Source organism: Epinephelus lanceolatus, chromosome 23, assembly GCF_041903045.1.
Source record: "Epinephelus lanceolatus isolate andai-2023 chromosome 23, ASM4190304v1, whole genome shotgun sequence".
In the NCBI taxonomy this organism is placed as follows: Eukaryota; Metazoa; Chordata; class Actinopteri; order Perciformes; family Serranidae; genus Epinephelus; species Epinephelus lanceolatus.
Genome location: NC_135756.1, coordinates 30637784 through 30660682, shown reverse-complemented (window position 1 = coordinate 30660682; position 22899 = coordinate 30637784). Strand labels below are relative to the sequence as shown.

At 42.0% G+C, this 22899-nt stretch overlaps 1 protein-coding gene across 4 annotated transcripts in view; it reads right to left on the bottom strand.

Moving 5' to 3' along the window:
* Nucleotides 1-2794: 2794 nt before the first annotated feature.
* Nucleotides 2795-22899, bottom strand: part of ppp6r2a (protein phosphatase 6, regulatory subunit 2a) — a 32425-nt gene continuing 12320 nt past the window's right edge. For 2 of the 4 annotated variants that reach the window (XM_078164995.1, XM_078164997.1), the window contains exons 10-24: nucleotides 21895-22047; nucleotides 21133-21357; nucleotides 20964-21028; nucleotides 19809-19924; nucleotides 19635-19720; nucleotides 18805-18885; nucleotides 18571-18668; nucleotides 10958-11015; nucleotides 10596-10723; nucleotides 10351-10472; nucleotides 10103-10247; nucleotides 8098-8186; nucleotides 7753-7945; nucleotides 6150-6257; nucleotides 2795-4339 (exon numbers count right to left, since the gene is read on the bottom strand). In XM_078164995.1, the coding sequence (XP_078021121.1) occupies nucleotides 4291-4339; nucleotides 6150-6257; nucleotides 7753-7945; nucleotides 8098-8186; nucleotides 10103-10247; nucleotides 10351-10472; nucleotides 10596-10723; nucleotides 10958-11015; nucleotides 18571-18668; nucleotides 18805-18885; nucleotides 19635-19720; nucleotides 19809-19924; nucleotides 20964-21028; nucleotides 21133-21357; nucleotides 21895-22047 (1716 nt within the window). In that variant the 3' untranslated portion in view covers nucleotides 2795-4290. The remainder of the gene's footprint in view (nucleotides 4340-6149; nucleotides 6258-7752; nucleotides 7946-8097; nucleotides 8187-10102; nucleotides 10248-10350; nucleotides 10473-10595; nucleotides 10724-10957; nucleotides 11016-18570; nucleotides 18669-18804; nucleotides 18886-19634; nucleotides 19721-19808; nucleotides 19925-20963; nucleotides 21029-21132; nucleotides 21358-21894; nucleotides 22048-22899) is intronic. The other 2 variants (XM_033614748.2, XM_078164998.1) reach the window with 1 other exon arrangement.

Below are 22899 nucleotides of genomic sequence, written 5' to 3'. Positions count from 1 at the left end.
CTGTTAACATACAGGTTTATTGAAATGATGCTAACGAGCGTGATAACTGCAACAGTTTAACAAGTAGTGGGCTGTAAAACCACACACTGATCTAAAAGATGCCTCACAGTACATGGAGTTGAGGAGAACTGCAGCAAGGTGATCACTTTCTGTGGCTTTATCATTACAGATGACACCTTTCACACACACATTCATTTCATGCATTGTTGATATAAAAAGTAATGGCATCTTTTAAAAAAAGATTATCCACCACTGTGAACACTGGCTGAGTTTTTTTGGTCAAAGTTGCATTTTTGCTTTGACAATCTGCAGATCAAAGCAGGGGTTGTTCTATGTATCCTTAGTGGTGCATTCAAAGACACACATTTTACCTTACTTTCTGACATCAGCTAAAATGCCAGAAACACTATTAAGGCAGGAAGTTGTTGACTGAGATGGAATCCCTTAAGTGTTTTCCAATAGCCCGACTTCATCAAACCAAATGCAAGTTGCAAGCCCACAGGGGAGTAACCAACAGCCGTAGACCAAGAAGCTTCTGGTTGCATTTCAATAGACCTACATACGATCAGAGCAACGAAATGTGATGTAGCACTTGGCGACAGACAAATGTACACAGACTGTGGTGACCAGAGATGAGCTGTGATGTGCAGCGTATGTCTGTTAACAAGTGTTGGCATTTTTTGCCATCAGAATTTGAAAATAACACTAAAGTTCAACGTTAAATGCAGCCAACTGGGTTGTTTTTGAAAATGCCTCAACAGTGCCCCTCTTTACTAAGCTAGATGAGTAAGCTCACTGTAGTGTCCTCTGTGCCATGGTGCGTGAGCCAAAAATGATACCATCATATACTTTGTGTGAAGCACAAAGGCTCCGCAAGTTGTCAGTCATCTTCTGAAACTAACTCCCCCGGCTGGAAATCATCTGCCAGAGCAAACAAATCATGAACATACACATTCGTCTGGCTGTTGTGAATTAAAAAATGTATTGAAAAACTAAAAGCTTAGGTTTGGGAAAACTGTTAACAGCAGCATAGACACATTGGGCCTCATGCAGTAAGTCATACACAAACAAATTTTGCTTATTTGTTTGTATCTGAGACTTATTATTTTGTTAGTGCCCATTGACTTCTGAGATTCACTAATGTTTTCTTATTTTTGCTCTTCTCTTAGGGAAGAGAACATGTTACAAATGTTTGAGACTCCAAGATAAGAAAAAGCACATCTCGTTTTCACTGTCCACACATTCTTTGTCCAATGCAAAGACACGTACGTACATACATTTTAAATCTGAGGATCATAAAAAGTATGAATAAATACTATATGATCAAAGTTTGATTGTTTCAGAGTAATTAGAATGATTGGATTTTTAAATGCCTGCTCTGAGAGGCCCGACGCAGTGAACGTTTTTAGGGATCACACAGATCCATCCGATGAGACGGGTGAATTGTTGCTGAGTCGTGTCAGATTGCCAAGATTACTGCTTTTAAAACCATTTTCTTTTCATTTCAGTTACTGCATGTCCCTTTGCTGAGCGGTGGAATGTAACTAAGCACAGTTACTCAAGCACTGTACTTAGGTACACATTTGAGGTACTTTTACTTAACTTGAGTATATTTATCTCACGCCACTTCCTGTTTCTACTCCACTTCACTTCAGAGGGAAATATTGTACTTTTTATTCCACCACAATTATTTGATAACTTTAATTACTTTACAAATGAAGATTTTGGCACACAAACTATGTGAAAATACTGCAGCTGAAACTATTAGTCGATTCATTCAAAAATAAATTAGCAACTATTTGATCATAATAATTGATGATAATAATTTTGTGGTTCTAACTTATCAAATGTGCCTTTTCCTTCTCATTATTTACTAAATTGATTTAAACTGTTCTGCATTTATTATTTTTTACTTTTAATTGTACTTTCATAATCTTACTGAACTAAAATTTTCAGTGCAGACTTTACTAGTAACCTGAGTATTTCTACAGTGTGTCATTAGTACTTTTACTTAAGAAAAGGATCTGAATACTTCATCCACCACTGCTGACACGGCGTTTACAGCATCACAAATTTTTGCCATTGTTGGGTTTTTGATTTTTCCTGTAACACCAGTACTGATGTACTCACATCACATTTATTTTGTGTATTCAACAGAACATTGATTTCGCTACTGAAGATCTTCCTACAGGTGACAATTGATATTCTTGAATACGAGTCTTTGCACACGGCACAACACCTGCTATCAGTATATAGTGTTCAGGGAGTGTTACTTATACTCCTGGGTGACTTATGATCAAGTTGGATTCATTATCGAGCACATTTAGATGGTTAAGAATCTTTGGTGCATCGTAAGTTACTTAAGTCTTATTTTTCTTCCTCGTATGAGAAATTTAAGAGAAAACACAGAGAATGTTGCTGCATTAGGCCCAGTGTGTAGTTGTCATACTTACAAACAGCACCAGTAACTTTCATTAGAGAAGCATCAGTAAGTCTGAATCATAAAAAAACCTCCCACACACACAGTGGTATGTTGTTGTAGCTGCCTACCAGTTCCTTGGCTGCTGCTCTGTAGCTGACCCTGACCTCTGACCTCCCTGCAGACCTTGGATTACATGGGCTTGTGCAAACTCACTCTCCTGACAGATTCACTGCACCTGTTGGGGGCGGGACAAATGACACCTTAATCATCCGGCAGGGCCTTCAAACTGAATATCTTTGTCTTAGTCACAAGGCCAGGCAGCTGGATCTTTGCAGAGGTGGAAGGACGACAACCAGACGGGCAAAGCAAAGCTTTTGGTATTAATGTGGTCAACCAGACACTTTTAATTTCTTTTTTCTTTTTCTTTTTTTTTTTTTTAACAATGATCGTAGAACCTGATCGCTGTCAAATGATTTAAGTAAGTACACCAAAGAGGCCTGGAGCTCTGCAGAACCCAGACCTGCCCTCTTTCCATTCCTGCTGCTCAGAGACAAATAAAATTAAACTTTAAAAAAGAAAAGAAAAAAAAAAGAACAAAAAAACATACAGCGTCACTCTTACCAGATGCCACTCTCGCCCTGTGAGTAAGTGCTTGGTGGAGAGAGAAAAAAAAGGAACAGACAACAATAGTAATCTCAAGATTGCTTGTAAAATTACTTTTAAATGTAGATAATATTTGAATATAGGTAGATAATGTTTGGTTGATTTAAGGGGGATAGCAATAAGAACTTAAAGGTCAATACAATCAGAAGGTCTTAGCTCACTAGCTAGGTCAACAGAGAACCGGTTATACATGCACTAAAAAGAAAAAAAAATTTAAAAAAAAATTAAAAAATCTAAAATGATCAAGTTGAGATTATATCCAAATTTGTCTGCCCCAAACTACACCAAATGAGTCTCCAACGCTAAATTGATTCTTTTTAAAAAGAAAAAGATGCTGAATTTCATTTTTAAATAAAATGGCTAATTGACATTATTGCACATGAGCAAAAGACAGTAATACTATTAGAGCTCTGTTCATCAACCTGCCCCTCCACCACCTCCTCCTCCGACCCTCCTGAAGCACTTCAGAACATTCAGAAACCTGATGATGTACGACAACAAGATGTTGCATCAACAGCGACCAAAGAGAAAAAAAAAAAGAACAAAAAAAAAAAAAAAAAACACGAGATAATGGAAAACAACCTTGATCTGGGTGAGAGGACAGATAAGACAGCCAGCAGAGATGAGGGTAGAACACTTACATTGTGCTATAATGTACAGTAAATGGCTGCATAAGTGCTTTTTCTGAAGCTTGAAGAAAAAAAAAAAAAAAAGTTTTCAAAAAAAGGTATTTATTGTTGAGGCATCGTTAAAAGTTAGCCTGTGCTATCCATTCAGGGGTGACGATGTAAAAATCCCTAACAATGGGATTCCAACAGCTTCGAGCAAGTAGGAGAGAAATCTTTCAGGACATAAAAAAATAATAATGATGATGTTACCCCTCGGATTCTGTCGTTTCAAAGATCACTGCTACATTAAAACCGCACGTAATTATGTGCAACATCAGAAAAAAGGCTTTGAAGATGATTCCTCTACACTCCATCCTGTCTGTTGGTTTTGTTTCTTATTTGTCATCTTTTTTTTTTTTTTTTACATGTTCCGCCACCTCATTATTGGTGTTGATTGGCAGTGTCCAGGTCCAATAACATGGCCGAGTGATTCAGTAAAAACACCGTAGTTGCAGTGAGGTTATTTAGGGGAGTCACTCTGGAGGAGGCTGACAGTCGGCGGCACTGTCACTGATGGATTTAGCAGTGCACTCGCCCTCAGACTGGCCCGTTGACCGACACTTCCTGGGGTGGTGGCGTTCCCTCTCTGTTAGGATGACAGAGGAAACAGTCACATAAACACAGAACCTGGGAGGATGAGCATCTGTGTATGGGTTGAGCTGGGAGAGAACACAGTCGTAAGGAACTATGTTTAGCCTTCATCTCTCCCTCATGGAAGAATGTGATGCAAAAATAAGTTAGAGCAGAGAATTTTGACAAATCACAGACAGTTGTCTGAGTTAGATACACAATGCTGTCTGTAGCTAACCTCAGCCCTCATACAGTGCCAGGATTGTTTAGTGACTGTTTTTCATCACAACACAAAGACAAACATGTTTTTGACTGAATAAAACTGTCACTATTTTCAGCTACACAACTGGAAACACTTCTGCACAATGCTATGAGTCAACCAGGACTGCAAATAATGACTATTTCACATCAATTTTACTGCACGTTCTTTTCATTTTTTGAAAATATGAAAATATCAATGTTACGTGGTGTTTTAATATCAGAAAACAGTAAAAACATAAAATGCCCATCACAAGCTGCCTGGTGAGACCATCCTGATGATGTGAGCTCAACATTCTGTTTCACTCTCTGTATCAGTCTGGACTCGGTGCAACTCCAAACACTTCCCAGAAATTAAAATCCAAGCCGGGACAACCTGAGATTTGCAAAATAGTTGACAATGTAAGCAGCCAATCAGAGACTACGGTGTAGTTGATGACGTAAAACAGTAACGGCAGCTCCCAAAGCAACAGGTGCTGAATCTAATGCTAGTTAATGCAGCAATAAGTGAAGTTATTACAGAAACTGAGTCAAAAATGACAATTCAACAACAAAAAGAGTAAAATTCGCAGAGTTTCCCCAAAGAAAAGACATTGGAAAAGACTGGATTTGGCAAAAACTTGATTTATCAGCTGGCTCAGTTGGTGATCAGGAAGATTTTCCTTTGTGTTTTGTTACACTGATTGGTTCAGAGTTTGTATGTCAAGGCGAGTATTCCGGCCCACTGAAAGTGTTTAGGGTGGCACCAAGTCCAGACTGATACAGAGAGTGAAAAAGAATGCTGAGCTCACGTCATCAGGATGATCTTACCAGGCTACATCAGAAGCTTTGAGGCCCATACATTTGCTTTGGACTGTCCAATTTGCCAAAACTTAAAAATACTAATTTACGATCAATTAGGGCTGCTCGATTAATCGAATTTTAATCTAGATTACGATTTGGGCTTTCAACGATTATGAAAACAAAATAATCGACATAAAACGATTATGCGCTTCTTGTCAGTTTACTCTCGTTGTCTTGTGTTGCAAATCAAATGCACCCGGAAGCCGCACATGCGCAATACTGCCCCCTCCCCTCCTCTATTCACTCCACAAGCCAGTCAAGTAGGTGAACTACGAATAATGTGGGTGGAAGGTGATTGCAGAAGATTTCAAAAACAGCGTGCAGAAAATGGCAGAGGGAGAGCGAGAGAGGTTGGTCTGTGTGTGTGTGTGTGTGTGTGTGTGCGTGCGTGTGTGTGTGCACATCAGGGCCGAACTCCGCCGTGCGCAATACAGAGAGCAGAGAACAATTGTAAACGCGCGACCATGTGGAGACAGAAATGACATGCTGTCATGTAAATAAGTCATCACGTGCGCCGCATAATCGTGATTTCAATTTTGACAAAAATAATCGTGATTATGACTTTTTTCCATAATCGAGCAGCACTAATATAAATGCGAAGCACCATCTTCACAAGCTTCTTTTTTGTGATAATGCATTAAAATCGATTGTAATTCTCCAAAATGACTAATCAAAGAGTTAATGAAAGAGTTATTTCAGCACAGTGTCGACATGAGGCTACTTACTTCCTGTCAGTCTGTGTGGTTACAGGTGAATCCTCAGCAGGCTGCTGATCTGAAGCTTTCGGAGGATCTGACAGGGAGAGTTTCTCCAGAGACACCGGACTCTCCTCGCTGCAAAACACACACAACACACACACACATACACTTCAGTCAACCAGAGTTTCTGCACAGTCTGCAGGGTCAAGTTAAGTTTTAATATCTGTCAGCAAGAAATGTTGTTGCACACTTCTGCTTTGTGTAGTTAGCTTGTTTACTGTATAACGTTAATGTCACTGTCATACTGAATGTCCCGCTGAACCCCTTTAAACTCTCTCTCTCTATATACACACACACACACACACACACGCACACACACACACACACACACACACGCACACACACACACACATATATATATATATATATATAAAGAATGACTATTTGAATATTCGTATAAAACAGCAATATTTGATTCAACTCGCACAGTTCTGAGGGGTACAGCCCTTGTGCATTCAGTCACACGGCCATACTTGTTGCCTTGCTTTCAACAACATCAAGCAACATCAAGTGCTGGCTGCCTGCTCTGAATGCCACGATGAAAGACACAAATATTTTTCCATAATGTATTTTCTTTTCTTTCCTTATCCAGGCCTGGAAATAACTAAAATTAAATTCCATACTTTTACATACTTTCCATTCTGTGTAGAATCCCTGCAGTAATACTTCTGTCACCCTTTGCTCCAGACAGTTAAGTGGTGTGTGTTTGTGTGCCCCCAACAACTGAGAGCATGACAACTGAAATGGTAAATATTTTGACTTCATCAACAGAATACTTCATTTGATACCCATCATGTAAACAGAAGCATTCAGTGGTGTACAATGTCACCAGACGCCACGGCGTATAGGAGAGCCATGCTTTCTCACGGGTTGGTGGCATCTTGACACACTGAACTGCCAACTCCGTCAAATACACCATGCTTGACTTCACCACACTACAGACTGTATAGGTTGTAGCTGCTTTGGTAGCAGGCCAATCACATGTTAGATTAAATCGAAAGAACACATGTAGTGATTGGCTGCAAGCAAAACCATATCAATAGTCTTTTTTTTTTTCTAGCTCTTGGTACAAAAAGGATCAAACGCATGTATTGCTTGACTGAAGAAGTTTTCATACTACTTGGGTACTGAGGTATTTTGGTTGATACTTTAAAAGGTATCGAATACAGATACCCAGCCCTAATATTTATTGGTAACTTCACTGCAATACTTTCATTTCTCACAATACTGGGAAAAGTAGTAACATTGTTAGCCAGTAACTACTCCGCTGTCAAGTCACAAACTTTTACTTTCTGAACTTGCAGCTCTCAGTTAAAGCTTAACTTTTTTGTAGAGCACCAGAGCAGCTCCCAGGATATACTTTACTTAGAAAGGCAAAACTGAATGAATCCAGTAATTTCAAATCCCAGTCCAGTCTATAATTATCTCAATGTGGTAATTATGTTACAAATATAGACATTTATACACACGGAGCAGCTTTACATGTACGGCTGCGGATTGGACTGGGCAACAGAGGAGGATTTTACCACTCAGCATCTGATAGCAAAGCTTTCAGATAAAAGGTGCAAACCTTTTGAGGTCAGCTGTCTTCTTGCCGGGGGCGCCGGCTGTTTCCGAGGCGATGGCTGCGGTGGGAGGAGCGCCGGCATTTTTGTCATCCTCCTCGCTGTCGGATCCCCCGGAGGAGCTGCTGTCTGAGGCCACGAGGGGAGCCTTCCTCCCTTCTCCCACGGGCCAAGCACCAGAGGAGGCACTAACATCTGCTGACGCAAACAAAAGGAAGTTGATTAAGTTAATTGAGTTGACAACATCACAAAGTCAATTCTTTCATGTGTATTAAGTTGGAATGTGTTTAGGGGCTCAGTGTGCATCTCTAACAGTCAGCTGAGCTCTAAGCATGCAGGTAAACACTCACCACTCTTCTCGTGGTTTTGTTTGGCTTGTTTATCTGCATCACTGCTGCCCAAGCCCACAGGAGAGCTGCACCTGGGATCAGACTCTGTACTGTAGAAATCAGCAAGAAACCAGGAAGCAGTGTTAACAAGTTGTGAAAAAAAAAATGACAATAGTTTCTGCAGAATTTCCATCTTTGGTCTTTGTTCAATATGTCAAATGGTAACTAGAATTACGGTCTCGCAGTTATATACCTCTGCGAACCAGCCAAGTTTCTCTTACAGTTTACATCCATGTCTGTAAAAACATGGGTCAGGGTGCTTCAAACTTCTATTCCCCCCAGCAGCAGAGAAGATCAATACAATCAGCACAGTGTCAAGGTGGACACCCAAGATTAGTGTCACCAATTCAGTATCTGACCAAATGTCTCTCCTTCTGTTCCTGAGAAACGGCGCTGAGTAATGGCCAGAAAATGTTTTATACAGAACATTATGATGTCACAGTGAAGTTGACCTTTGAACTTTTGGATAAAAAAAATGTCATCACTTCATCATTTTACCCTGTTAGATACGTGTGAAAATTTGTCACAATTGTGAGGTCACTGTGACCTTTGACCACCAAAATCTGATCTGTTCATTGTTGCGTCCAAGTGAAAAAATTGAGTTAAGATTGAAATTGAAACCTTTGGATGTCTATTCTATCTTGTAAAAAAAAAAAAATTAGTTCAATCTTGTCCTGTTCTGAAGCAAACAGGGTGTAAAAATTGCAGAACACACATTCCAACCAAAACCCTAGGCAAACTGCAGTAAACGTAGTTACTGTGCTCTGCCTTGGGTTCCCAGAGATTTGGGATCCTCTTGCCACATGTGAATGTGTGATACCTATGGTATCATAACAGCCTGTCACAGGTTGATGATTAGAGGAGAAATGGCAGAGCATAAAGGTGAGAGAGATACCAGGGTACATTTTTTGTATTTGGGAACTGATTAAACGTGTATTTTTTTTTTTTTTTTTAATTAATTTGTCATATCATCAGGAAAATCATTATCGCAAAAATACCCTGAAATATCATGATATTATTTTAGGGCCATATCGCCCACCCCTAGTTGTCAGGCTTTGTAGGGCAGAATAGCTCTTCTTTCTAAAGATCAACTGACTGGCAAAATAAGTTCCAGGTATGGAACCAGAGAAACTACTGTCAGGATCTAAACTAGGAACTGAGAGGCCTTTTGTTTTTTTCCCTGTTTGCACTTCCACCACATCTGAAGAACTGAAGATTAGGCAAATTAGAACAAAGGATCAAAAACAGACGGCAGCATTAGAGAGGCTATTTTCACACATGAGAAACACAGCACCATCCTATTGTTCTTTGTGTTTAATGTTGTGTAACTGATGTTTGAGTTGGACAAAATGAAAAGGAGACACAAAGAGGTGGAAAAGAAGACTGAGTATGTAATGGCAATTTATTTCTGCTTAGAACGGAACCACCATGAAACAATTAAGTTTTATTTCTCTTCTTCACCCGCTCCCTTTCCCTCATTCACTCTAACTCGCCTATGTTGCATGCTTGCTCCTTCTCTTTCTTATTCTTTTTAAAAAAGTCAAGAGAAACAGCGAAGAATAACCTAAACGTTAATCAACAACAAGAAATGTCTGACTCTCGTCCAAATACTGATATTACAGTACTCCTTCAAATTGTGAATGAAGTGGTACATGAAATGAAACAGCCGCAGTGTATGTGTTTAATCAGCGATGGTCAGTCAGTGCTTTAGACTTTGTCTCTAATGTCCCTGAACCTTTGGACAGTACTGCCCCTGGCTCAAATGCAGGTTTAGTTTGTAAGTTCCTCAAAAACTTCGAGGTCCCCTGGGAAACTTCCTGCAGTGGAAACACCCTGACAGTGATACCTGTTACATCAGTTAAACCTATAACCTAGGAAACATAGTTTTACTATTTTATTTACTATTGTTATTTTTTTCTCCATCCTAGCAGACTTAGGAATTCATGTTAACAGGTTCGCTTCTTACCCGGAGAAAGGCTGGAACTCAGTGAAGTTGGCCCAGCCACTTCCCTGTGTCCCTGCTCCACCCCCAGATGAGCTGTCCCACCCTGCTGGGGTTTGGGATGCTGCAGTCCCTCCAGAGTCCCTGAAATTTGCTGTCCAGCCTGGACCTGGAAACAAGACCAACATAACTCTTTCAAACTGAACAAAAAGTTTCCAAGGTTACATGACACTCAGCTGTGTTCTGTGGATAGCTGCTGTCCTTTAAGCTACCTGTTTCTGATGTGTTCTGCTCAGACTCTTCCTCCTCATCAGATTCAGATCCGTGGTCCCGCTCCCTGCCTCCGTTCTCCAAGCTGCTTCTGGAGCTTTCTGAGGTTTGGGAGACTCCAAACCTGGTGACAGAGTGACAATGGACAGATGTTGAGAAGAGATGAAAGCGACAGAAGACAGAGATACCTTGTGTACAAAACACTGCAGTGAAGGTACCCAAATGTAGAAAACCTCATCAGGTTTACCTTGTTCTGGATTTAACTTGTGTTGCATAGTTCATCTCCTTTTCCTCCCAAATGTCCTCTTCTTCTTCAGCATCATCAAACTGGCGTATCCTCTCTTTACAGCAGGCTTCAAAAGCAGCCGCATTGGCCTGAGCAAAAACAAACATTTAAATGAAGTCAGTCGTCTTTTTGCAACAATGCCTAATAAACAAATTACCAATATGTTTAGAGTATCTTATTTATATATGTTACTCAGAACAGTTTTAACCATCCAAACGCTCAACAATAGCAACAGTTGTTGTAGGGACATTAACAGTAGCTGTAACAATAATATCTCTGACAGCAAAAGCAAAGTGAGTTGATGACACCAGCAAAACACTTACACTATTATCATCAGCATCTAGATTGAAGTTTATTTCGGCAATTCTGTCAAATGTGGCACTGAGGAAAGAGAACAAGACAAATAAGAAAATATGAGCCAACATCCTGTAGGTTGAGGTGAGAAACCTCGGAGTAATATTTGATCAAGATTTGTCTTTTAATTCTCATTTAAAGCAAACCTCACGGACTGCATTTTTTCATCTGCGTAATATTGCGAAAATTAGGCCTATCCTGACCCGAAAAGATGCAGAAAAATTGGTCCACGCTTTTGTTACCTCAAGGCTGGATTACTGTAACTCTCTATTATCAGGTAGCTCTAGTAAGTCCTTAAAAACTCTCCAGCTAATTCAGAATGCAGCAGCTCGTGTACTAACAGGAACTAAGAAACGAGATCATATTTCTCCTGTTTTAGCTTCTCTGCACTGGCTCCCTGTAAAATCCAGAACTGAATTTAAAATCCTACTGTTAACTTATAAAGCTCTAAATGGTCAAGCTCCGTCATATCTTAGAGAGCTCATAGTGCCATATTATCCCACCAGAACACTGCGCTCTGAGAACGCAGGGTTACTCGTGGTCCCTAAAGTCTCCAAAAGCAGATCAGGAGCCAGAGCCTTCAGCTATCAGGCTCCTCTCCTGTGGAATCATCTTCCTGTTACGGTCCGGGAGGCAGACACCGTCTCCACATTTAAGACTAGACTTAAGACTTTCCTCTTTGATAAAGCTTATAGTTAGGGCTGGCTCAGGCTTGCCCTGTACCAGCCCCTAGTTAGGCTGACTTAGGCCTAGTCTGCCGGAGGACCCCCTATAATACACCGGGCTCCCTCTCTCTCCCTCTCTCTCTCTCTCTCTCTCTCACTCTCATCCTATTACTGCATCTTGCTAACTCGGCCATTCTGGATGTCACTAACTCGGCTTCTTCTCCGGAGCCTTTGTGCTCCACTGTCTCTCAGAATAACTCATACCGCAGCGGTGCCTGGACAGTGTGACGTGTGTGGTTGTGCTGCTGCTGTGGTCCTGCCAGATGCCTCCTGCTGCTGCTGCCATCATTAGTCATTAGTCATACTTCTACTGTTATTATACACATATGACTATTGTCACACAAGTATACTGTCAGATATTAATACATACTTTCAACATATTGTACCACAGTAGCCAGAACTATAACTATAATATTATTACTTTCATTAATGTTGTTGTAAGCTACTGTCATTACCTGCATCTCTCTCTCTCTCTCTCTCTCTCTCGCTCTCTCTCTCTCTCTGTCTCATTGTGTCATATGGATTACTGTTAATTTATTATGCTGATCTGTTCTGTACGACATCTATTGCACGTCTGTCCGTCCTGGAAGAGGGATCCCTCCTCAGTTGCTCTTCCTGAGGTTTCTACCGTTTTTTTTCCCCGTTAAAGGGGGTTTTTTTTGGGGAGTTTTTCCTTATCCGCTGTGAGGGTCTTAAGGACAGAGGGATGTCGTATGCTGTAAAGCCCTGTGAGGCAAATTGTGATTTGTGATATTGGGCTTTATAAATAAAATTGAATTGAATTGAATTGAATTGAATTGCTGTGGAGTAGCTGAATGTGTTAACAACAAAGAGCAAAACACCTACACTAAAGTATGAGACAGCAGACATCATATCAAATAGCCTATCTGGGAATGAACTAGAATTACCACCTCACATTGTACGCCTCCACCAACCAGTCAAATTGCAGTTTACATCATGTCGGTCCAGACTCATATGTAAGGAAGACTTGGAAGGGATTTAATAAAAGGTATTTAGTGTATTTTTGGTACAATTTATTCCTAAATTGATGTGTATGATTCCAGTGAGACTAGGGCTGTAAGTCACAGTTTCATAACGATATGCTATCATATCAATTCTCTGGATGACAATATGATATCTGCAGATATCACAAAGTCTGCCATGATAGGATTTCGATTTGATTCAATTTGAGGGCCTGGCCTCAATATAAGATGATATCAGTCAACAGTCCTTGTTGTCTTTTGGCTGTTTGCCGTTGTCTGCCTGGTGCTAAGCTGCTAGCACTGTTTGAATATTTAGGAAGGAGGTGTGCTTGGACAAAAAAGGTGACACAAACATACCATGGGAATTACAGGAAATACAGGCCTATGTTAAAGATGATGATTCACATCAATGTTCTCACTTTATATAGATGATCGTTAATTACTGAATCTATACATCAATTTGATTGATATATTACACTCCCAGTGTCTTTGCTTTAAAACCATATTTACAGACAAGGTATATGCAGGAATCCTGAGGTTAATTTCAATACCTTTTTAAGACTTTTTTAAGACCTTCCAAAAAAACCTTAAGACCTCATCGCCACTTCAAGCTGTCGTTAGCAGCAATGCATCTTTAACTTACGAAACAGCTGTAGTTTGCAATTAAATCTATGGAGCACAAACATACAACAGAACGCAGATAAAATGAGAAGGAATAAAGCTTGAAAGAATAAATTAAACCAAAGGCAGGTTTATTAAAATACACCTTAGGTCATAACAAGTAACACAGCTCTACAGCTCAACATCAGCTATTCAAGGCCAACTTGCTGAAAACAACAACCTTATGGCTAGCCCCTTACATGTGGGATTTAGGGCTGACCCAAAAAATTCGAAGCTTCGAAGAAAACATCTCTGACAAGGAAATAGAAAGCCCAATGTGCAATGAATGGAGACATATTATCCTGCTTGAACAGAGACAACTAAATTCTTTCAACAGTGTGACTCAAAATAATGATAAAATAAATTTTACTGATGTAAAATAATATGCTGATGGTGACATTTTCCACTGGTCCGCTGCGCTCTGAGGGCCGAATTCACAAAGAATGAACTGCAGCCGCTGATAGCACCTTCAATTGCACTTCACTTGCACCCGTAGTTTGCTCCGTCTTAACGTCCTATTCACAAAGGATATTGCGCTAATGATAAACCAGTGCAAACAAGCCCACAAAGTTTGGCAGCTGAGTGCAGTTTGCCCCTGATTTGCCCCTGATTGCAATTAGCCACATGGCAAAGTATAAATGCTGGCTTTGCGCCAAGAACACTGTGGCAGAACAATGGCAGACTTTGTTTGGCAAAGTACTGAATACTGTATACCCTCATGTAGTGATGTCTGCTGGTGAGTCAGTCTAACAGTGTCGGATGGGTTGAGGCTGTGGATTTGACCAAGTTTGACCACTTGATCACTATTCCCTCTCACTTGTAGCTGTTTTTTCGTTACCTTTTGAATTTAATATGAATTATGGAACCGTTTTTGTTCACGTTTGTTTTTCCCCATTTCGTAAAATAAATTATTGAAAGTTGCTTTTGAAGTGCATGACAGAAGAGCGTTTTGAGAACGACCGCAGACTGTCACCTGTTCAACACATCAATATCTTCAGATGCCATTGAAGTAATAATGATTATAATAATAATGTCAAAATATTATTTACAGACTGATTTAACAGACGATCACTGCTGCCACGATCACTGGAAAGTCTGGGCGAGAGGCTTCCACAGAGGAGCACCCAGTTTGCACCAGCTTTCTAAAGACGTTATTTACTTCACTCAAACTCCGTGTGGCTATTAGCGCTGGTGTTAGTGAATTGGACGTTGTTTATCAATGAGGCTCATTTGCATAGAAAGGGGCAATTTTTGCACCAAATATATGCATATTACCTCATTTAAATACCTGCAAATAACACCGGAGCATCGAGACGCAATCTGCTTGGCAGCGCAGTTAGTGGAGCATTTCACCCTCTGCTTTGTGAATTAGACCGTATCTGTTTGCTCCATTTTTACCGGTTTAATGGCCGCAAAAGCCACGCAATCCTTTTGTGAATTCGGCCCTAAGTCTGGTGTCAGTGACACATGCTGCTCTGAGTCGCGCATCTGTCTGCTTGCACTGCAGTGTGCGCCGAGGGTTTTAATTTTTAATGTTAAATGAAAAGTTAAACACTACTTATCAGCAACCAGAAGTGCTTTTTCATTTGTGAATATTTTCATCTTAATTCTAGGGTTGCAAGAAATGACGCTTTCGCCATAATTTTTAAGTTATTAACTTTTTTGGACTTTTTTTTCGCTCAGCCCCCACCCCGAGTGGCAGTCCGAGTGTGTCTACCTACACATCGTTGTTTGTAATAGTCGCAAGGAGGAAAATAAATTACTTTTTGTCAAAGCTTGAATGCCAAGAAAATTTAATACTTCATAAAATCGCGATTAAGACTTTTTAATACTTTTTAAGGGCCTTAATTTTCCAACATTTGATTTATCAACTTTTAATACTTTTTAAGACCCCGCGGACACCCTGACAGAAGAGTACAGAGGGCTGATGGGGAGTTTCACCTGAAGCTAAATATCAATAGAACCCAATGAGCTTGTGGTGGACTACACAAAGTGGAGGTTGCTGCAAAGAGGCTACAATTTCTTAAACATAGGTGCTTCACACACACCTTTTCCCAGTAGCACAAAAAATCTACACAATCAGCACAGTTTCAAGGTGGACACTCAAGATTAGTGTCACCAATTCAGTATCTGACCAAATGTCTCCACTTTTGTTCCTGAGATATGGCATTAAATAATGGTCAGGAAGGTGTTTCTTGCAAAACATTATGATGTCACTGTGAAGTTGACCTTTGACCTTTTAGATATAAGGTGTCATCACATCATCATTTTATCCCATTGTCAAATTTGGTCCTAATTAGTGTATGAATTCTCTGTTATGGCCCAAAACGTGTTTTGTGGGGTCACAGTGACCATTGACTACCAAATGCTAATCAGTTCAATCTTGAGTCCAAGTGGACGTTTGTGCCAAATTTGAAGAAAGTCCACCAAGACCTTCCTGAGATGATTGGGACGGACAACCTCTCAACACAACACAGCTGTCAGAGGTACAGAGGCTCTAATCTGTCACTAATCTCTGATGCAGAGGGATGGTGCTGTGTTGACTTGATAGGTTAAGACACCGAGTTGTTCAATGCAGAGTTGCAAACCTTGTTTCGTTTTCCTTAAAGGGACATTGTGTAACATTTTCAGTTGTTTATTGGCAAAAATTGATGTCTGCATTAATAAATATGTCATCACTGGTGTACTATTACCTCCACCAATAATCTGACTTATTCTCGTAAAAGGAGAATTTCGGATTTGTTTGTACATTGTGCGGGTAAGTCGTCTGTGGGGTTCCATTACGTTTCGCCATCTTGAGAATACACCCGCCAGCAAGGGACATACAGCACCGCCTTCGGCGTTTTCGTTGAGAGCCAGGCCAGCACTGTGTGACTGAGGAGCCGAAGGAGAGGAGCAAGAGACGCTTCGCTACTACCCTGGCAAATTTGAAACAAAGTCCCACTCTTTGAGCATAATGCAGGATCATGCATATGCAGCATCATGGGAGACGGAATCCTTGTCGCCAAGAAAGCACAAAAGGGAATAGAAAAGGCAGCGTGACCGGCGAATTAAAAAAACGAAGGCCCACATCAGGGTAGCCTTTCCCAGGTAGAGAGAGCTGCTGAGGGAGAATGGTAATGCAATCACAGGCCAGTGCCGCTGTTGGCTGTTAGCCGCTGTTAGCGGCCAGTCACTAACAGCCTCATCCCTCCCCTTGCATCACTGCGCCGCTGTTAGCTGTTAGCGCTAGCCTGTGATTGTATTACCTTTCTCCTTCAGCAGCTCTCTCCACCTGGGAAAGGCAACCCAAAGAGTGGGACTTTGTTATGCGGCAGTAGTGCCACTGGCCCCTAACAGTTGTTAGCGGCGCAGTAATGCGAGGAGAGGGATGAGGTGTGTAAGGTTGAGCCACTTGTCAGTTGTCAAAGGACAAGACGTGATTGGTTTGTTTCAAGTTACATCCGCCCCAACAGTCCTACGTTGTAAACACAGCCAGCATGGTGAGGAGGGGGTTTGTCAACTCGCGTCGCGTGTGTCTGTGTAGAAGCCTGAATGAATACTCCATGTAGTATTGGATGACATGGTTTCATCAGTGTTATCATAGCTTTTTGGTACACAGCGGCTACAGTTGTTGCAATACGTGTTTGAAACAGTGAGGCGCTAGAGTGCGCCATCTGTTTGAATACAATATATGATTTCAATGTTAGATGGGAGAAATTCCTACACACTGTGGCTTTAAAAGGGGCAAAAAGCAAAATCATTTCACCGCTAGGTTTGCTGTTGTGCACTGCCTGTAGACCAAAACAAAGTGTGTCATGAGCCACTCCTCCCTCTACCTCTGCTCTCCACCCCCCACCCCACTCACCTCGTCTGTGCAGCAGAGCACCGCAGCATCTCCACGGACTATTACATCCAGACAGTCCCGGTGTTTCTTCCGCAAGCTCTACTTCACTCAGCTGCCCGATATACCCGCTGCTTCTTCCCACATTAACCTGAATAACAAATCAGGGCTCGGTGCTCCGGTTGGATCCAAACGGAGAGCCGGGGCTAATGTTAGCTGGGAAGCTAGCAGAGGCTAACTGGCTGTGCTGGCAGCTGAGTGAAGTGGAGCCTGAGGAGGAAGTACCGGTTAGCCCCCTCTAGCTGGGAGGCTAGCGGAGGCTAACTGGCTGTGCTGGCAGCTGAGTGAAGTGGAGCCTGAGGAAGAAGCACCGGTTAGCCCCGGTTTCACTACAGGCAGATTCACTCGCTACAGGGGCGAGGAAATAAACCTAAACAGCCTAAACCTAAACAGCCGTTTGGCTTAGTTTAGCAGTTAGCGATGTCTTTCACTCACTCTCAGTCTCTGCTGTGTTTAGCTATTTCCCTGCTTTCCTGCTAGCGTTAGCACTAGTCGGCTGCCACGCTAACGTTCCTACTCTTCTCCGTGAGCCCGTGGCTCATGGCTCCTGCTCACGCAAAGTAGGGACGTTAGCGTTAGCTCCTGGAGTTAGCACTAGAGCTACTACGGCTACTGGAGTAACTTACAGCTATGGAGCACTTCTACCAGCTCTTCTAGTCACTCAGCCTCACCTCCATCTCAGCAAATATATTACATTTATTACAGGTACCATCATCATTGAAGTAGGCAGGGAAATAACTAAACACAGCCTGCCAGGCTGCCCGCCAGGCTGCCCGCCGGGCTACATTTTACAATGCTAATTGCAAATGTTAGCTGGGCTGCCGGGCTACTCACTTAACACAATTAACACAACTGTAACGCCTGACCCATTGCTGGGACAGAGCCGCTAATAACTCAAGCTCCAGACATTACCCCATGCTACGATTGTAACATTAAATTTAATTGAATCGACATAGCGACATGTGCCTAATGTTACTGTAACACTAATTAAAACAGACATTTGACTCCGTCATTTCACTTCGAAAATACGCGCTGCCATTGCTCACTGGCTGTAGCCTTTTATAGGGAGGGAGGGCCAAGGGCTCCGAGGGGGGGGGGGGGGGGGGGGGATTCACATGAATGTACATGAACGCGCAGCCGGACCGGCTTGTAAACAAGGGGCTGGAGATCAACACAGAGAGAGGTTGTGTGAGGTCATGCTATACTCCAGATGAAATTACACCTCTAGTTCTTCACATAGCAATTTTTTAATTCCTTCAATCTAGAAATGATGAACTTCGCTTATTGCTCCTTTAAAGGACAACAAGCTGTGGAAGACTTTCACTACGTACTTGATATTTTCATCATGCTCGCTGAACTCCTCGTCATTGAAGCCAAACTGATCCACAAAGTTAGCAGTCATCTGTTGGATCTGATAGTCAGAGAAGGCCTGGAAAGTCAAAGGACACTTTTTAAGGTCATATTATTACATACAGAAGAGGTTTCTAGAGATGGATATTTCTTCATTATTGTGGTTAACAGTGGTGTGAAGTGTCACTTTGTTTCCATGGTGGCGTCTATCCTACCTGCTGGAGAGACAGGTCGTTGGGGAAGGGGCTCTCCATGTCGTCGTCTTCGCTGGACGAGTGCATGTTGTGGGTGCTTACCTGCAAGGACACAGTGCAGAGGTTTGGTCCAGCAGAACATTACAGACTCCCTGTGGCCTTACTTGACACATTTAAACATCATGTTAATGACAAATGCTTAAAAAAAAAATTAACTTGTGAAAACCGAGTGTAGAGAAAATACATATCAGTGTTGATGCCGTAACATAAAACTCATGTTTAAAGGACATTGACAATGAAATTGTGGAAAACTACAACACCATGATCAGATCCTCGGTCATCCTACAGTATAACAGAGCCTTTGTCTTACTAAACCATGGTTTTACCTTAAGGGCTACAGACTTACAGTCTTTTTGAATACCAAACTACTTTCAACTTTAAAATACATTTTCTGCAATGCAAATGCCCTTCTGCAATTTGGAAACATGCCTAGTTCGGTACCCTTCTCCTGTATAAATGTATCACCAGATATGACTGCTGTCTACCTCACTGAGGGAATAAATCTGCAAAGTATAATCATGGCCACTATTGTTGTTGAGTAAAACAACACTTCTGACTTGTGTTTCTTACATTCTTAGATTTATTAAATGACAAATTTGAAAAGACAAATTAGCTGAGAAGCTGGATAAAGACTGCTTTGACACTGTTCTGGGCTGCTCACTCCTGTCCTGATAAGCTGGCTGCTCTGAACACAGCGACCTCACACTGGGAGAGAAGAAGAGGAAATGCGAGGAAGTTAAAAGAGAGCTTTCCACACAGAAGGACTGGAGTGCTACTGAGTGATGTCTTACCAGCTCGACTGTGTTCCTCCTGTTAGTCTCTCTCAGGGTCTCGTCCACAAAGCTCTCCCAGCGACCTCTGCAGTCTTCTGGCAGCTCTGCAAAAACAGGGAGATTATTTTTCTTTGCCTTTTCCATTAAAACAGTAACTGATCTGGCATCAGGCCAACTGCAATATGTGATTACCTTTGATGAGGTCAGTGAGCTGGGCCTGTACTGGTCCTTTCTCCAGGTTCTGGACAACCATGTTGGCAATTCTGGTCAGATGGCCCATGTTGCCTCTCCTGGTGCCGCCCTCACTCCTGAAATTCACAAATACACACTTACAATGACCTTCAACTGGCATTAAGTAACTTCACTTCAATGCCACAACTGCACTTAACATAACATTATCATAACTAATCTGCAATGCACCAATGTCACTGTACACCGTTTGCTGACTTCTAGCCAGGGATCCTACAGCTAAGGTATTCAAAAGATTCTGATTAGAAACAGTTACCTATAGCCCATTTTACACTGCCTGTTCAAGGCAGGAAAATCGTGCTATTATGCCACCTCGCCATTCTGTATGTAAGGTATGATCGCGAAACTGGGGGGACAGAGTTGTCTCGCCTCTGAGCCAGAAACAAAGGTGGTAACAGCGCCAAAATGATGTCTGTACAAATGGGACAGCCAGCAGGATAGGATCATGGGCGGCACAGGTGTGACGTTTTAACAACGCGTTATGCACGTGACCCACTTTGGGAGATATAAAAAATAGCTGGTAGAACACAAAGAGGAAGAATTGCGGCCATAATGTCTACACATTAGGAAAACAATGAGGTCCTGGAGCTCCTTACCCTCTGAGCAGAGGATGAGATTAGCTGCCATATGAGACAGATGGTAAATGATTATTATTGCCATGTTATGCCTTTGTTATTGTTTAAAAAGCGCTGCCGATGCATGTGTTATATGTCATACTGGATCCAACGCAGTTGTGTTACACGCCTGTCACACCTCTTCTGATTCCGCAATGCCGGCATGCAGTCTAAAATCACACACAGGAGCGGAATGATGCCGCTGTCATTTGGTTCCGGAATAAAGCAGGGACCATAGTACAATCTCCGTGTAAAAAGGGCTTATTTTGATACTACTATGATTCTCTTTACTTCAGTGACAGACTTGACATAAATAAAAACACAAAAATTCAATTTTAAGTTTTACACGTACTACAATAAATACTGAGTAGGACATGCATAAAGCAGCAGCTGCAGAGGTAAGATGTGATGGAGGAAAACTTTCTATTTTGATGCAAATGCGTTTGAGTACATTGCTATGCCGTGGCTGTCAAGGGATGCTTACTGTATTTTATCATTCTCCTCCCATGCGTCAAGGATCCTCTGTACCAGATGACACTTCTGGAAGAGCTGAGGGTTCAACAGAAACACAGAATGTAAATGGAAATAGTTGTAAATTATAAAAAAGCAGGGAACGTTCTGGCAAGTTTAGGACAGCTGCTTAAGCCACCTACATGTGCCACAAGGGCATTGTGGATGGAGGTCTGTGGGTCGCTGGTCCTGCCTGTCTCCGCTGCCTCCCCCTGAGCCTCAGGGTTGGAGGCTGCAGGCTTCCCATCGTGGTTCTGGAGGCCTGGGCTGGGCCGCTCCTCTGAGGAAGGATGGTTCAGGATAGCCGCCACACACAACTCCACTTGGAAGTGCAAAAAGTTATTCCAGGAGTATTTGAAGAACAGATCCTATTCAGAGAGAGAGATGTCACGCAAAGTCAGCGACAGAGGACAGAACAGCTGTAGGCAGCACTAAATTAAGTGGAGCCCTCCCTTAATGGCATGCAGCTGTCAAGATGTACCAACAGTACATAAATTTTTTTTTAACATTTTATTCAGTTACTGCAACACCACGTGGCTCTGTTTTCTTCTATCATGGTTATTTTAAAAAGTCATGGTAGTACTATCAGGCCCAGAAATGACTTCTCCAGTGCCTCTGTACTGTTTAACGAGAGCAGCAGTGGAGGATTTGAATACCATGTCTGCTGAACTACACACCAAGCATGAGGGTTTTATATGAGCCTGCTCCAAATAAGCCACACCCACTGCCCTTTGGTCAGGTGGTGTGATAAGGTAATCAGTGCCTCTGTGACTCATGACCAACCTTCACTCTAAAACACCTTTGAACAACGTATGAGGGCTCTGACGCATCATACTCACTATGTGTGTAATTAAAAAGGAGCTACACAGTTTCAATGTGCAGAGTCAAGCCAGACTCAGCCTCACCAGTAGTAGGTCCATGGTGGTAAGATTGCAGAGCTCCTGGCAGATACTGGGGGCACTGGTCTGCAGCAGGGCGGCCACCAGCCTGGCCACATGAAGGCGGGCGTTCCCCAGTGGCTGCTCTAGAACGCCAACGGTCGTCAATATTGCACTTTTCTGCAGAGGCAATGAGAAAAGCAGAGTTGTTTCAATACTGACACTTAAGAGGCTGGAGTTTTAATGCTATAACTGGACCACAGAGGGGAAAACATGGCTGTTGACAATAAAAATGTGTACTTCCAATTCACCATCAGCTACAACAGTATTTTCAAAGATAAGGCTAAAGTGTGCTACCTACAGGCGCCAGCTGTCGACTTAAAAAATATATACTATAACAAAAGATGGGATTAACTATGATCTCTTTTACAAAACCCATCAAATACTGGTCATATAACAAACAATTCCTAAGTGCTTATTAGGGATGTCATGAGAACCGATACTTCAGTACCACCAAAAATTCTGAAAAAGTGATGGCAATTGTTTTTCTCCAGCACTGAAAGTACCTGCAAGAGCTCTAGATTGCCATTAAATGCCAAAGGAAGATGAAGAATGCCTACAAGCACATCAGTGCAACAACACATGGAAGACAGCAACAAGTGCAGCGACAAGGACAGCGCTGACTTGATTCATCGAAAAGAGAAGTGTTTCTTCCTGAGGCCTGCGTACTTTGCTTATTCTATCGAATGGGAGCGCCACGCACCTACACTATGCAACAAACACCAGTAGCATGACGAGGCACTGCGCGCCTATTCTACCCTGAGGGCTTCATGTTTGGCATTTTTTTCCTGGTGGCAGACAGTTGACAAATGTTCAACTTCGGATGAAACGCTCACTCGTCACTGTCACTTTTTACCCAGCTGTCCACTCCCAGTGAGAGAGGGGCGGGACAAATAGCGTCAGACGAAGACCACCAGTCACATCTACACGTACAAGTGCTGAACAACATAATAGAGGATAAGTATGATAATG